The sequence below is a fragment of the Physella acuta genome, unplaced genomic scaffold, assembly GCF_028476545.2.
Source record: "Physella acuta isolate Inbredline_101_S28 unplaced genomic scaffold, ASM2847654v3 ptg002042l, whole genome shotgun sequence".
Taxonomy (NCBI): domain Eukaryota; kingdom Metazoa; phylum Mollusca; class Gastropoda; family Physidae; genus Physella; species Physella acuta.
Window position 1 is genome coordinate 48,024 of NW_026733545.1, and position 16,231 is coordinate 64,254.

A 16,231-nucleotide genomic window follows, 5' to 3' on the forward strand; every position below is an offset into this window, starting at 1 on the left:
GTCAAAGTACACACAAACATTTGGAATATCCTTAAAAATACTGTCCATGACAGCTTGGAAAATTCCAGGGCTGGATGATATGCCAAAACATAGTCTTTCATATTGGTAGAGTCCTTTATGTGTGTTTATTGTCGTATAGACTTTTGAATCTGGATGCAGTTCTAGTTGAGTGTAAGCATGACTAAAGTCTAATTCAGTGAATTTGTCTCCTCCTGCCAAATTCAAAGAAATTTCCTCAATGTTAGGTATAGGGTACCTATTTAGCTCTATTTGCTTATTCAGTGTAGTTTTATAATCTCCACAAATTCTTATAGAACCATCCTTCTTTAACACTGGCACAATGGGTGTCGCCCAATCGGAATAGTCTACCTTCTTTATAATGCCATTAGATTCCAATCTACTTAGCTCATTTTCAATTTTATTCCTCATTGCATAAGGTGGAACTCTAGCTTTGCAGTATCTTGGATTTGTATCTTTAATGCTTAACTTCACTGTTCTATCATTTAGTAATCCTGAATTACCAAAAACACATTTATTTTCAGATATAACTTTATCTAGTGAAGTAAGACTAGATTCTTTTACATTCTTCAATGAACAAATACTCTCCCAATTTAACTTAAGATCACTTAACCAGTTCCTACCTAGTAATGGCGGTCCATTTCCTTCAACCACAAGAAGAGGAAGTTTAACACTTTGACCATTATAACTTACATGAACCATACACTCTCCTATTACCGGAACATTGTCACCAGTGTATGTTGTTAGACACTTGTGACACGGCTGTAGAGGCACTGATCCTCCTGCGACAGCGTCAAAATCTTTCTTTGTTATGACTGTTAGAGATGCTCCAGTGTCAAGTTGGAAGCTGATGCTCTTACCGTTGATATTAACTTGTACATTGATGGGAGCATGACTTATTGATTTAACAGAGAACAGGTTGAAATCCGGCTGCGAATCAGTTTGAGCATTTTCACAGGTAGAGTGGTTCATTGGTTGGGTTAGGTAGTCTTGGTGAGAGTTAACATAGTGCTGCCTTTGGTTGCGGTACTGTCTTGACTGGCTAGATTTAGCAACAGACGAAGACTTTGCAAAGCAGGCCTTGGCAATGTGACCTTGCTTACTGCACTTATAACAAGTTGCAGACTTGAACTTGCACCGATGAGATGCATGGGGACCTTTGCATCGATGACATTTTTGATAATTATTACTAGATTTAGATCTAGGATTTGAACGAGCAGGCTGTTTAGCATAAGTTGGAATGCTCTGTTGGGGTTGATGTTTATTGACTAACCTGCTGTTTACTGCATGGATCCCTGAAGGCGTAAGAGATTTCGTCGCATCTGATGACTGCTGGAATGAAGTTGCAAGTTGTATTGCTTTTTCTAATGTTAGATCTGACTCGAGCAGCAACTTTCTTTGAATATCAGGGCTGTTTACACCTGTCACAAACTTTTCACATAGTCTGTCAGACAGCGTTTCTCCAAATTCACAGAATCTACTTAAATGACGTAAAGCAGCAACATTTTCTGATATCGACTCGTTTGGTTGACGAGTCCTACTGTCAAATTTAGCTCGACATAGAAACTTTGATGGGGTAGGCGCATGGTGGTCTGTTAGCAATTTGCTCAGCTCGTTAAAGCTCTTGGTAGTTAGACTGGCTGGTGCGCATAAGTCTTTTAGTAGCCTAAATTGTTGAGGCCCTATGACTGTTAACAAAACAGCTCTCTTTTTGGCTTCTATCGTCACGTCGTTAGCTTCTAGGTAAAAGCTTAACCTCTCTAGGTAATCTTGAATGATTTCATCATTCGCATCAAATTCTTTTATTTGGCCATACAGCGCCATAATTCTAGAAATAATTAGCTAATAAGCTCTAGCAAACCTCTTTTTTGCGTAAGTAGGTGCTCTTTCTAGTAGATGTTTATCCTTCGTCGCCAGTTATAATAGATTGACGACAGAAGCCTGTGGTTGTATATAACACGTTTAATTGGGTCTAACTACCACGATGATAACACACAGAGAGGGCAGAAGGAAGTACACAAGGGACATCACTCAAGATAACAATATTATAAATATAACTAATACAGAAGAGTGAGTTCCCTTGACCTCACAATTATTTCAATCTATTACAAAAGCCTATTAAGCCTTTTCCTAATAAGCCTTTGGCCTAATTTAAATAACAGCCTATATAATATATAAATAGGCTAAACTACTTGTAAGACCTAATAATAGACTAATGACTAAGAGAGTGCTAGGCCCCTTTCCGATATTATATAATAAATGCTTGATCGATATCATAATCTAACACTGATTACATTAATTTACATAAGGCCATAACATCTTAACTCTAATGGCTAATACTTTTTCTACTAATAAAATAGGCTAGGTCTGGTTTTAACTTAGGCCTAATAGTAATTAGTAATTATAATAAAGTAGGCCATTTTATGACATTTATAAAATTTTTAGTAGATGGCCGAGCCTTAAATTTAAATACTAAAATAGATTTAGCATACTATGCCTATTGTTGGTCTAATTAATAATTTATTTTTCATTTAGAATTTTAGATCTCCAAAACATAGGCCTAGGTCCTAAATAAATTATTTTTATTTTATTGAGCCCGCCTTAATGTATAAGTCAAGTATAAGATGTGATCTGTTTTTTTTTAATAAAAATAACCCTACACAATACTAGGGATTTATCTAATATCTAGTACTACTTTAGGCCTATTTAATTATTTATTAGTAGGCTGAATAAAATCTAAAGCTATACTTTATTACTATATTGGCCTATTATTCTATAATTAATTTATGTTTTCTTTCAATACATAGTAGGTCCTGTGGTACCTCAACATTCTAGTGCCTCGACATACCAGATTTTTTAAATACGAGCAGTTGAGCGAGTAATATTTCGCTTTGAGTTACGCGCAAAATTTGAGATACCATATTTCACAGTTTAACTGAGTTTATGGAAAAGAAATACCCCCAAAAAGATGCAAATGATTATTTATCGCAGCTATTTAATTATAATAATAAGCGTCTTACTCATATTTGCAGCATTATGAAAGGGAGAAAGAAATAAACTTCCTAAACAAGTTTTATTTTAAGCTACCAGCACATGAAAGTGACTTAAATTAAGCATGGCAAAAAAGAAGAGAAAAGCTGTCAAGAAAATTAAGCTACCGTAGGCCCTAATAATTTTATGTTTAAGTCTTAATAAGTGCAACAATGCTCAGTGAATTTTAGCCATTAATGGCATTAAGTTTATGAATAATGAATAATGTGTACTTTTGTGTAGCTTTAGTATATTTTTAGACCTAAGCCTAAGCTTGTAGATATAGATCTACAAACAATTTGAAATAGAAGAGATTTAAAATTGAATAGATCCTAAAGGACAGATATGCCACGGAAATAATTATCTTTCTATACTACTAATAAAATACTATCTAGTCAATCTAGACTAGCTAGTGCTACTGAAAAATTACTAGACTAGATCTAGCTAACTAGCTAGATTCTATCATTTACTTTCGACGCACTAGGCATACTTTTAACTTTTTCTCTCTAGATCTAGTCAATAATGTAGATTTCTAGATCTAGATCTAAATGTAAATCTAGATCTTGTAGATTTACGTAGGTTTTACATCAGTGTAAATCGTTGATCAAGTAGATCTAGTCTAGATCTAGATCTGGACTAGCTCTCGTCAAAAGAAAATGGCTGGAATATTAGCTTCAAAACACCTACAGTTTATGCTTTCCTAATTGTGGAGAGCATGTTTAATTATTGTTTTATTTTCAACGACAGTGTTGACTGAGAAACCACCAAAGGGTTTTATTCTCAACGACACAGTCGGAGAGAGGCTCAACGATTCTGTCGTTGAGATGATCCGCATGGGGTGGAAATTTCATCAACCTAGCTGTAACGGTACTCAAGTAATCGTGTTTACACACAGACAGACACACACACACACACACACACAGACATACGGACAAGATTGCAAAATTATGTTTTTCCGTATCAGTGAGGTGTACGATTACAAGACTTTCTCTATACTTCGTATATACGAGAAAGTAAAAACCTAAGTATAATCTGTGTAAACATTGGGAACTCCGATCTGCCGTCATTGAGGAGTTTACCGAAGTTAGACGTGGCTCAGTGCGCTGGTGGCTAACACGTCTGACTCTTTGTGTCGTCTGCATATCCACCTGACGTAAGGTATGTTTGCAATTGATTACCGTGTACACTTAAAAATATCTTTTACATATATTGATATACACACCTATTAGATCTATTTACTTGAGAGCATTTACGAGTGTTAAAGTACCAAAGTCTGTAAGCCATGCTAGTTGGTGCATCCTCGTATTGAAAAAATAAAGTAAACATTCTTACTTCATCCTCTTGATACACACCCCCCCTCCATCTTTGATGCAACTCCCGTCTAAAGTTGATGACGTCATGACATAGTAGCAGCCCTTCATGTTGTTTGGTTGGGTCATCATCATGGTTAGGATGTTAACATGCTACACAATTAGATGGGATGTTAACATGCTACACAATTAGATGGGATTTTCACATGGGAAACATTTTGTTGGTGTGTTCAGTATATTTAGCTCAAAGATAGGTTGTTAACACATTATATATTCTGATGGGTTAAACGTAAACACATTATATTTTTGATAGTACACATTATATATTCTGATGGGTTAAACGTCAACACATTATATTTTTGATAGTACACATTATATATTCTGATGGGTTAAACGTCAACACATTATATTTTTAATGGTACACATTATATATTTTGGTGGTACACATTATATTTTTTTGATGGCACACATTATGTATTTTTGATGGCACACATTACATATTTGATGGTACACATTGTATATTTTGATGGTACACATTATATATTTTTGATGGTACACATTATATATTTTTGATGGTGCACATTGTATATTTTGGTGGTACACATTATATATTTTGGTGGTACACATTATATATTTTTGGTGGTACACATTATATATTTTGGTGGTACACATTATATATTTTTGATGGTACACATTATATATTTTTGATGGTACACATTATATATTTTGATGGCACACATTATATATTTTTGATGGTACACATTGTATATTTTGATGGTACACATTATATATTTTTGATGGTACACATTATTTATTTTTGATGGTGCACATTGTATATTTTGGTGGTACACATTATATATTTTGGTGGTACACATTATATATTTTTGATGGTACACATTGTATATTTTGATGGTACACTTTATACATTTTTGATGGTACACATTATATATTTTGATGGTACACATTGTATATTTTGGTGGTACACATTATTTATTTTTGATGGCACACATTATATATTTTTGATGGCACACATATATTTTTGATGGTACACATTATATATTTTTGATGGTACACATTATATATTTTTGATGGTACACATTATATATTTTGATGGTACACATTGTATATTTTGATGGCCAAAATGTTAACACGTAAGCCAGGTAAATAGCTATCATTATCTCATCTCGCTGTCACTGTTAAGTCAACTGTCCTAAATCCCTTATCAAAGTTTATCTTTCTATTTAAAAAAAAAACAACAACTTTAATTTCCTTACAGAAGATCTCAATGGGAAACAACTCCACTAAGCAAACAGACCGCAAGTCGAAGTCTTGTACAGTTTTAACAGGTAGAGAAATCAAGGGAAATAAATCTCACGTGAAAAAGTTTATTTTAGTCATTTTTTAGGCTGCGATTTTAAAGCAAATATTTTTAGTTGCAGCAATCCCATGTACACAAAAACAACACATGCAGCAGTCCCATGTACACAAAAACAACGCATGCAGCAGTTCCATGTACACAAAAACAACGCATGCAGCAGTTCCATGTACACAAAAACCACAGCCAACTCCTACACTACATACTCCAGCTACTAATTCATTCAGTCTTTTTATGCGGTTGTGTATTCGTATACTTATCACATTAGATATAGATCTAGACCTACTTATCACATTAGATATAGATCTAGACCTACTTATCACATTAGATATAGATCTAGACCTACTTATTGCTGGTTGTGTATTCGTATACTTTTCAAATTAGATATAGATCTAGACCTACTTATCACATTAGATATAGACCTAGACCTACTTATCACATTAGATATAGATCTAGACCTACTTATCACATTAGATATAGATCTAGACCTACTTATCACATTAGATATAGATCTAGACCTACTTATCACATTAGATATAGACCTAGACCTACGTATCAAATTAGATATAGATCTAGACCTACTTATCAAATTAGATATAGATCTAGACCTACTTATCACATTAGATATAGACCTAGACCTACTTATCAAATTAGATATAGACCTAGACCTACTTATCACATTAGATATAGACCTAGACCTACTTTTCACATTAGATATAGATCTAGACCTACTTATAAAATTAGATATAGATCTAGACATACTTTTCACATTAGATTTAGATCTAGACCTACTTATCACATTAGATATAGACCTAGACCTACTTATCAAATTAGATATAGATCTAGACCTACTTATCAAATTAGATATAGATCTAGACCTACTTATCACATTAGATATAGACCTAGACCTACTTATCACATTAGATATAGACCTAGACCTACTTATTGTTGGTTGTGTATTCGTATACCTTTCACATTAGATATAGATCTAGACCTACTTATCACATTAGATATAGATCTAGACCTACTTATTGTTGGTTGTGTATTCGTATACATTTCACATTAGATATAGATCTAGACCTACTTATCACATCTATAATATAAGCGGGCTGAGCGTGTGTCAGTCCTTCCTTCCTTCCTTCCTTCTGTCATCGCTATAGCTTTTGGAACCATAAAAGTAAACATTCGCACCACGCAGTGCTTTTCAGTGCACCGCAGTGTCTTATTATAAGTATTAGAGTAGAGTTTGTTTATATAGCGGCATAGAGCTATTTTATAATTTCCACTGTTTGTACAATTTTGCATAACGTAAAGATAATATTAAATACACGCACATTGCTAAAACATATTAAAAGGATCAATGTCAAATATAGTTTTCGTTAATATTCCTCGAAAAAGTGGATACATTTTAATAACATAATAACAGTACGGTAGAAAAATCAAATTAATTTAACTCTTTTCTAATTTTGACAAAGGAGGTAATTTAAAAATACATTAAACTCACGCTAATAAAAAATGTGAATGCAAATATACGTTCGTCATAGAAGGAATTAGTGTTGCAATAATATAATTAGCAAAATGTGAATGCAAATTATTCGGATGTGTAAGAGGAAATTATTGTTAGAAAATTATAATTAGCATGGATTGATAAAAGGCAATCTTTTATTTATTTTATTCACTGAATGTAGGCCCTACTGTTTATTACTTATAATTTTTAATCAACTATTCAGCACTATTAAAGACGCGTCATCACGTTCATTAGGTGCGCAATGGTTTTAGTTATTAAACTCTTTTGTAAATTTTTAAAATTTAAAGTACTGGAAAAAAATGCGTGAATGGATAAAGTGAAATATTGTAGGTAAAACACGGATATTTTAAATACTGCCTATTATTTATACTGTTTTCTAATTATTATTCTATCTTTCGGGTTTTATAGGAGAGGCGTAGCGAGGGGAGGGCATATGTCCCCGGGTGCCGACCTTAGGGGGCGCCAAACTGGGTTGGAAAAAATTTGCGAGGGGGGGGGGTGGAAATCGAAAGTTTTAGGGCGGGGGGGGGGGGGACAGGGGTGCAAATCGAAAGTTTGAGGGGGGTGCAAATCATCGGAAAGGGTGCGATTTGGCGCTACGGGATAGACTGTGAGCAATATGCCTTTATGATTGCATTTAAATTGTGTTTATGTTATGAGTGTTGTGTTTGTTTTTTCGTTTGTGTTTTTTTTTGCGTTCGTTTGTGTTGTGTTTAGTTTTGTTCTGTTCCCAAGTTGGTACATTTAAAAAAGATTTACCGTGGCGGAGCACGGGATGCAGCTAGTCTATAGTATAAGCGGGCTGAGCGTGTGTCAGTCCTTCCTTCCTTCCTTCCTTCTGTCATCGCTATAGCTTTTGGAACCATAAAAGTAAACATTCGCACCACGCAGTGCTTTTCAGTGCACCGCAGTGTCTTATTATAAGTATTAGAGTAGAGTTTGTTTATATAGCGGCATAGAGCTATTTTATAATTTCCACTGTTTGTACAATTTTGCATAACGTAAAGATAATATTAAATACACGCACATTGCTAAAACATATTAAAAGGATCAATGTCAAATATAGTTTTCGTTAATATTCCTCGAAAAAGTGGATACATTTCAATAACATAATAACAGTACGGTAGAAAAATCAAATTAATTTAACTCTTTTCTAATTTTGACAAAGGAGGTAATTTAAAAATACATTAAACTCACGCTAATAAAAAATGTGAATGCAAATATACGTTCGTCATAGAAGGAATTAGTGTTGCAATAATATAATTAGCAAAATGTGAATGCAAATTATTCGGATGTGTAAGAGGAAATTATTGTTAGAAAATTATAATTAGCATGGATTGATAAAAGGCAATCTTTTATTTATTTTATTCACTGAATGTAGGCCCTACTGTTTATTACTTATAATTTTTAATCAACTATTCAGCACTATTAAAGACGCGTCATCACGTTCATTAGGTGCGCAATGGTTTTAGTTATTAAACTCTTTTGTAAATTTTTAAAATTTAAAGTACTGGAAAAAAATGCGTGAATGGATAAAGTGAAATATTGTAGGTAAAACACGGATATTTTAAATACTGCCTATTATTTATACTGTTTTCTAATTATTATTCTATCTTTCGGGTTTTATAGGAGAGGCGTAGCGAGGGGAGGGCATATGTCCCCGGGTGCCGACCTTAGGGGGCGCCAAACTGGGTTGGAAAAAATTTGCGAGGGGGGGGGGTGGAAATCGAAAGTTTTAGGGCGGGGGGGGGGGGGGGACAGGGGTGCAAATCGAAAGTTTGAGGGGGGTGCAAATCATCGGAAAGGGTGCGATTTGGCGCTACGGGATAGACTGTGAGCAATATGCCTTTATGATTGCATTTAAATTGTGTTTATGTTATGAGTGTTGTGTTTGTTTTTTCGTTTGTGTTTTTTTTTGCGTTCGTTTGTGTTGTGTTTAGTTTTGTTCTGTTCCCAAGTTGGTACATTTAAAAAAGATTTACCGTGGCGGAGCACGGGATGCAGCTAGTTAGATATAGATCTAGACCTACTTATCACATTAGATATAGATCTAGACCTACTTATCACATTAGATATAGATCTGGACCTACTTTTCACATTAGATATAGATCTAGACCTACTTATCACATTAGATATAGATCTAGACCTACTTATCACATTAGATATAGATCTAGACCTACTTATCACATTAGATATAGATATAGACCTACTTATCACATTAGATATAGATCTAGACCTACTTATCACATTAGATATAGATCTAGACCTACTTATCACATTAGATATAGATCTAGACCTACTTATCACATTAGATATAGATCTAGACCTACTTATCACATTAGATATAGATCTAGACCTACTTATTGCTGGTTGTGTATTCGTATACTTTTCAAATTAGATATAGACCTAGACCTACTTATCACATTAGATATAGATCTAGACCTACTTATCACATTAGATATAGATCTAGACCTACTTATTGCTGGTTGTGTATTCGTATACTTTTCAAATTAGATATAGATCTAGACCTACTTATCACATTAGATATAGACCTAGACCTACTTATCACATTAGATATAGATCTAGACCTACTTATCACATTAGATATAGATCTAGACCTACTTATCACATTAGATATAGATCTAGACCTACTTATCACATTAGATATAGATATAGACCTACTTATCACATTAGATTTAGATCTAGACCTACTTATCACATTAGATATAGATCTAGACCTACTTATCACATTAGATATAGATCTAGACCTACTTATCACATTAGATATAGATCTAGACCTACTTATCACATTAGATATAGATCTAGACCTACTTATTGCTGGTTGTGTATTCGTATACTTTTCAAATTAGATATAGACCTAGACCTACTTATCACATTAGATATAGATCTAGACCTACTTATCACATTAGATATAGATCTAGACCTACTTATCACATTAGATATACACCTAGACCTACTTATCACATTAGATATAGATCTAGACCTACTTATCACATTAGATATAGATCTAGACCTACTTATCACATTAGATATAGATCTAGACCTACTTATCACATTAGATATAGATCTAGACCTACGTATCAAATTAGATATAGATCTAGACCTACTTATCAAATTAGATATAGATCTAGACCTACTTATCACATTAGATATAGACCTAGACCTACTTATCACATTAGATATAGATCTAGACCTACTTATCACATTAGATATAGATCTAGACCTACTTATCACATTAGATATAGACCTAGACCTACTTATCACATTAGATATAGATCTAGACCTACTTATCACATTAGATATAGATCTAGACCTACTTATCACATTAGATATAGATCTACACCTACTTATCACATTAGATATAGACCTAGACCTACTTATCACATTAGATATAGACCTAGACCTACTTATCACATTAGATATAGATCTAGACCTACTTATCACATTAGATATAGATCTAGACCTACTTATCACATTAGATATAGATCTACACCTACTTATCACATTAGATATAGACCTAGACCTACTTATCACATTAGATATAGATCCAGACCTACTTATCACATTAGATATAGACCTAGACCTACTTATCACATTAGATATAGATCTAGACCTACTTATCACATTAGATATAGACCTAGACCTACTTATCACATTAGATATAGATCCAGACCTACTTATCACATTCGATATAGACCTGGACCTACTTATTGCTGCCGATATTTGTTTCAGATCACTGCGAGGCTGAAGTCTGTGAACAGGGTGAAGCAGAGTTACCCGGCCGTCTGGTCAGTTGCACAAAAAACCCAGGGCACGCAGACTTTTTGTCTGTCGCAGACTTCTCCAGCTCTCACCTGCCGGAAGTTTACCAAAACAGCAGACTGCATGACGTCATCGATGCTCTAGCCGGCATAACGGCGTTGATCAAGGTGTACTACACAAGTCTAGCTCGACCTGAGTTCCACCCTAGTACCAACAGCCCTTACCCCTGCTATCATTATAGAGGAAGTGACGTACTCCGCACCGGCACCGCCAGGTTAAGCCAAGTCCAAAAGTTCGCCAGTGTCAAATACAGACATCCCTGTCGCTGCCACAAGTGCCAACGGTCGACCCACCCGAGCAGAACTTGGGGGACGGTCGAATTTTTCACGGCGACACATATCGTGTTTGACAGCACGGAAGCGTGTCGGGCGACGTGTGTTCTAGGTTACGACACACCCGACAGTACCCTGACCTACATTGACGGCTGGAGGGTGAGCACGGCAGACGTGAAGGACGACTGGTGCGTGTTGACGTGCGTCACGTGCGACACGAAGCTGCTGGAGCGCCTCCAAGAGCTGAAGAGTCAGTTCAACCAGCTGTGTTGGCGCGAGCAGGGCAGCTTGAAGAGTTTGGAGGAGGAGAGGAAACTAACCATCATCGTCTCCCATCCTCACGGCGGGCCCAAGCGTATTTCTCTTGGGAGACAGACACAAAGATTGGTTCAGTACAACGGCGGGCATAAGTGTACCAAGTACACGTACACTACTGGCACATGCCCGGGCAGCAGTGGTGCCCCGGTGTACACAGCGGGGGAGGAGAGGTTTATGTACCCGCTAGCCCACAGTGGGGCGGGGCCTGGTGGGAACTATAGTGGGAACAAGAGGGAACCCTCAGGGCAGTAGGGCAGTGGTGGAGTGGTAGGTGTGGGGTGGTAGATGTAGGGTGATAGGTGTGGGGTGGTAGGTGTGGGGTGGTAGGTGTGGGGTGGTAGGTGTTGGGTGGTAAGACATCACTTGATGGTAGGACAAGAGTAAGAAGGTAGAAGAAGAGTGGATGGTAGGACATCAGTGTGATAGTAGGATATGAATGTACACATCAGTAAGATGGTAAGATAAGATTAGGATGGTAGGACATAATTGTCATAGTAGAACATAATTGTGATTATCCTAATATATAAAAGCTCTTGTGCGCACTTCTCTCTCTCTATGTCCGCAATATTTATGCAACGTCGTCAGCATGTTCAGCGATATATGGAAAACTTAAAGATAACGACTTTGGTTGAAAATAATATGGTGGACGTTATAAATGTATAAATAAAATTATATTTCAAGAAGGAAAATAAAAAATAAAGGCATATTCGAATGGAGAAACAGATTTCTAACTAAAGCGTTTATTGTCGTGACAAGAACGCAATAAACAATGACGTCACATGACACATGTTTAAACTAAGTCTAAGGAAAGAACACAAAACTAATGGCATTATCTTCCAATTTTAGAATATAAAGAAATAAACTATTTCATTCAAATTTGATTTAGATCTACTTATCAATTAGACGTACGCTATGAAATGTATACATTACAATTTTCTTCTTATAAAAATTACTTTATCTATTTGGATTCTAGATCTAGGTCTACGGAAAAACTACACTTCGATTCTAGATCTAGAATCTATTCCAATATGAGTTTCTATGCTAAACTGTTTCAGGCATTAATTATTTTATTTAAATCTTTGTTTAGCAATGGAATTGGCGAATCTGGGATAAAATCTAAGACGAAATAATAAGGCCTATTCTTAAGGTTCTTAAGTACCCCACATATTCTGCATAAAAGCTAAACTACCTAAATGGCTGAGATGGTAGTGTAATACAGTGGCGTAGCGAGGTCGGTTGTCACCCGGTGCGGCACTTAATGGTGTCACCCCCCCCCCCCCAGAGGCGTAGCGACCCCCCCCCTCAAACTTTCGATTTGCACCCCCCCTCAAACTTTCGATTTTGCACCCCCCCCCCTCAAGTTTTCGATTTGCACCTCCCCCTCAAGTTTTTCTCTATATATTTTGCTATTTTTTGCCTTGGTGTCACCCCCCTAAATGGTGTCACCCGGTGCGGTCCGCACCCCCCGCCCCCCCTCGCTACGCCCCTGGTGTAATACATACCATGCGGGTAGTACGGGTTCGAGACACACCAAGTCTATCTTCAATTTTTTTTTCATTTTTTGTTTATATATGTGAATGATAAAGTTGCCTATCGGGACTTGGCAGGACATGTAGAGTTCACCTTTTTCTGTCTTCTCAGCATATGATGGGATAGTGTGGTCAGACCCACTTTCAGCCGAAAGAGGTGTTTTTAAAAGACAAAAACAACGTAACTACCATTGAACAGGCGGGTTTTTAACGAAATCATTTGTCTCTTAATTCTAAGTTTCTTAATCAGCGTGTGCATTTAATATGGTATTGTGTTGACTAATACTGTATATAATTTGGTTTCAACTTTTCTAATAGTTATTGGTAGTCTATGTTATTTTAAACAAGTATAAACATAGAAAGTACACAAAACAAAACCCTTTCTTTTTCATAATCTTAACAATGTTACATTTCAATGTTCCTGATCAATAAAATGTTTCTTTTCCTATGTTTCCGATTACAAGCTCAATTACAATTCATTTCATTACTCACTTTCCGTAGGTATATACATTTTCTTCTGACATCTCTACCGTTTCTTCCCCTTTCACCTCCGAACGAAATTGAAAAAAGTAATTCATACAAAAATAAAAATAAAACCGTATCCGCTACCCCCCCCCCCCCCCCCCAAACACACACACTCACACATCCCCCACACCCTCCCCCGGACAGTTTTAAATGCTGCTCCCCAGAGATAAATATCTAAAAGAAAAAGAAGAGAGCTAAGAGCCGCCAGAATTGCCCGTGCAACGGGTACCGATGGCTAGTAGGACTATAAAAGACGAAAAGTTGAGAGTGAAGACAATGAAAGACAACCCAAGAAATATTATTTTACAGTAATAAATCAGTTACGCCCCTTTTGCGAAATTAAAAAAAAAAACATTTTGTAAAACAGTGAATGTGTAACAACTACGATAGATCAGTGACTATAGATGGTTTATGTTAGTTCTTCCCTGGCTAGTCGTAACAGCTTTTGGAAACAAAAAAATAAAAAATAAAAAGAATCATCAAAACAGAATCAGTGGCTAGCTACACCGAGAATGTCCATACGCTAGAGAGTATGTTGAAAGTAGCCAGCTCTACAGTGATTGATGTAGAACAACCACCCAGTTCCTACATAACCACCTACTGTTGTTACCGTTACAAAACAAAGTTTATTATTACTGTTGTTATTTTAATAGCGCAATAAAATCTCGTTCTGGAAATGTAAATATTTATTCTTGATCAGTCAAATAAATCTAAAAAAAAAAATCAATTTAAAGGCCAGAAAGTTAACATCGAATTGTCAGTTTTAACAGTTTCAAAATGATTGACACTTTAAAAAAAAATGGTTGATTTAAATGAACGACTTGAGTCAATTACTGACTGAATGATGAAGCTAATGATGTACGCTGTATTGATTGACAGGCTAATGAGTGAGTGTCTAGCCTCACAGCCGATGTCACAAATCTCGAGCAGATACAGGAGTGTCAAATGGTGGTGGGCTCTGTAGGTAGGGGGGGGGGGGGGATACTGTGAGTGCATTAGGCTGACCAGGTGCACTGGGCTGACCTTCTACTGATGACCTTCTGCATTGGGCTGATTTCTAGTGATGACCTTCTGCACTGAGCTCACCAGGTGTACTTGGCTGACCTTCTAGCGATGACCTTTTGCATTGGGCTGACCTTCTTTTGATGACCTTCTGCATTGGGCTGACCGTTTAGTACTGACCCATATGATTGGGCTGACCACGTCAAACATTAGACTCTCAATAATTCAGATCTCGAATAATTTAAAAACATATCTAGTTTTAAATTCCTCGATGTATAAACATTAACATTTTTAACTTCTGTTTGACTGAACGAATTTAATAAAATGTTAAGTTCGATGGCAATAAATAAAAAAAAACAACGCGTGTTTTTCTACTATCATATCTATAGTATATTTATTTATAAATATTTTTTTATTAAGGACATTTATTTTCTCATTAAAAGCATGTTATCAAGCTTTGTAATGCTTTTCAAAAGAATTTTACTTTTCTAGTATTTGATCATTGTAAATTATTCGATATTTAACTATTAAAAGGACTAAATTAATTAACTAAATCCCCCCCACACACCCCTGACACACACACACACACACACACACACACACACACACACACACACACCACCGCAACTAAATATATTAGCTATAAAACCTGATCAGTAACCCTACATAACAACTATCTATTAAAGTCTGTCGTTGGCTCCCAAGTTTGTAAACATCATGCAGTACCATTGCTTTTTAATCTTGTTATCTTCCTGTTTCTATTGAATACAGAAATACACAATTAGATTTCAAATCAGATATTCTTTTCTTGTCATCAGAAGGGAATTGATCCGGAAAGGATGAAATCGCAATATTTAAGTGGATATAGAGTGGATAATATTGAGATATAGCATTTTACTACAAACAGGCAGACATTGTGAAAGCTAATACATACATACGTATATATATATATATATATATATATATATATATATATATATATATATATATATATATATATATATATATATATATATATTCTTGTAAGCTGCTAAGGCAAAGACCTAGATTTTTTTCATTCTGGACGTCACACACACACACTTAGACTACAGTACACGCATTCAAATGACACTCCAAAATAACCACACACACACACACACACATACACACACACACTGACACTACAGTACACGCATACAACGGACACGCCAACATAATCACACACACACACACACATACACAAACGCACTGACACTACAGTACACGCATACAACGGACACCCCAACATAACCACACACAACACAACAGCAGCTGTCAATACGAGAAATGTAAAGAGATGTACCAGTACTTCAAAACTCACACAAGCCAAAAGAACGCAATAACATAAACGATTCAGGTTTTTTTTATAAAGAAGACATTGAACTCACGAACTCGACGTTAGAGTAATTTTTATGTGGGTTTTGTGTTTAAACTAGTGTAGGACATCAAAGAGCAGATAATGG

The 16,231-nt window shown here is 35.8% G+C and overlaps 1 protein-coding gene across 1 annotated transcript; it reads left to right on the forward strand.

Moving 5' to 3' along the window:
- The first annotated feature begins 4,141 nt into the window (after positions 1–4,141).
- On the forward strand, positions 4,142–11,980 carry LOC131931835 (uncharacterized). The gene is made up of 3 exons (XM_059288701.1): positions 4,142–4,206; positions 5,635–5,704; positions 11,015–11,980. The coding sequence occupies exons 2-3, from the start codon at positions 5,644–5,646 to the stop codon at positions 11,944–11,946; spliced, it is 993 nt and encodes a 330-aa protein (XP_059144684.1). The 5' UTR covers positions 4,142–4,206; positions 5,635–5,643; the 3' UTR covers positions 11,947–11,980.
- The last annotated feature ends 4,251 nt before the right edge of the window (positions 11,981–16,231 follow it).

Coding starts and splice junctions, on each gene's coding strand:
- LOC131931835 (XM_059288701.1), top strand. CDS start 5,644: ATGGGAAACAACTCCACTAAGCAAACAGACCGCAAGTCGAAGTCTTGT. Junction 5,705..11,014: donor GTCTTGTACAGTTTTAACAG/GTAGAGAAATCA, acceptor TATTTGTTTCAG/ATCACTGCGAGGCTGAAGTC.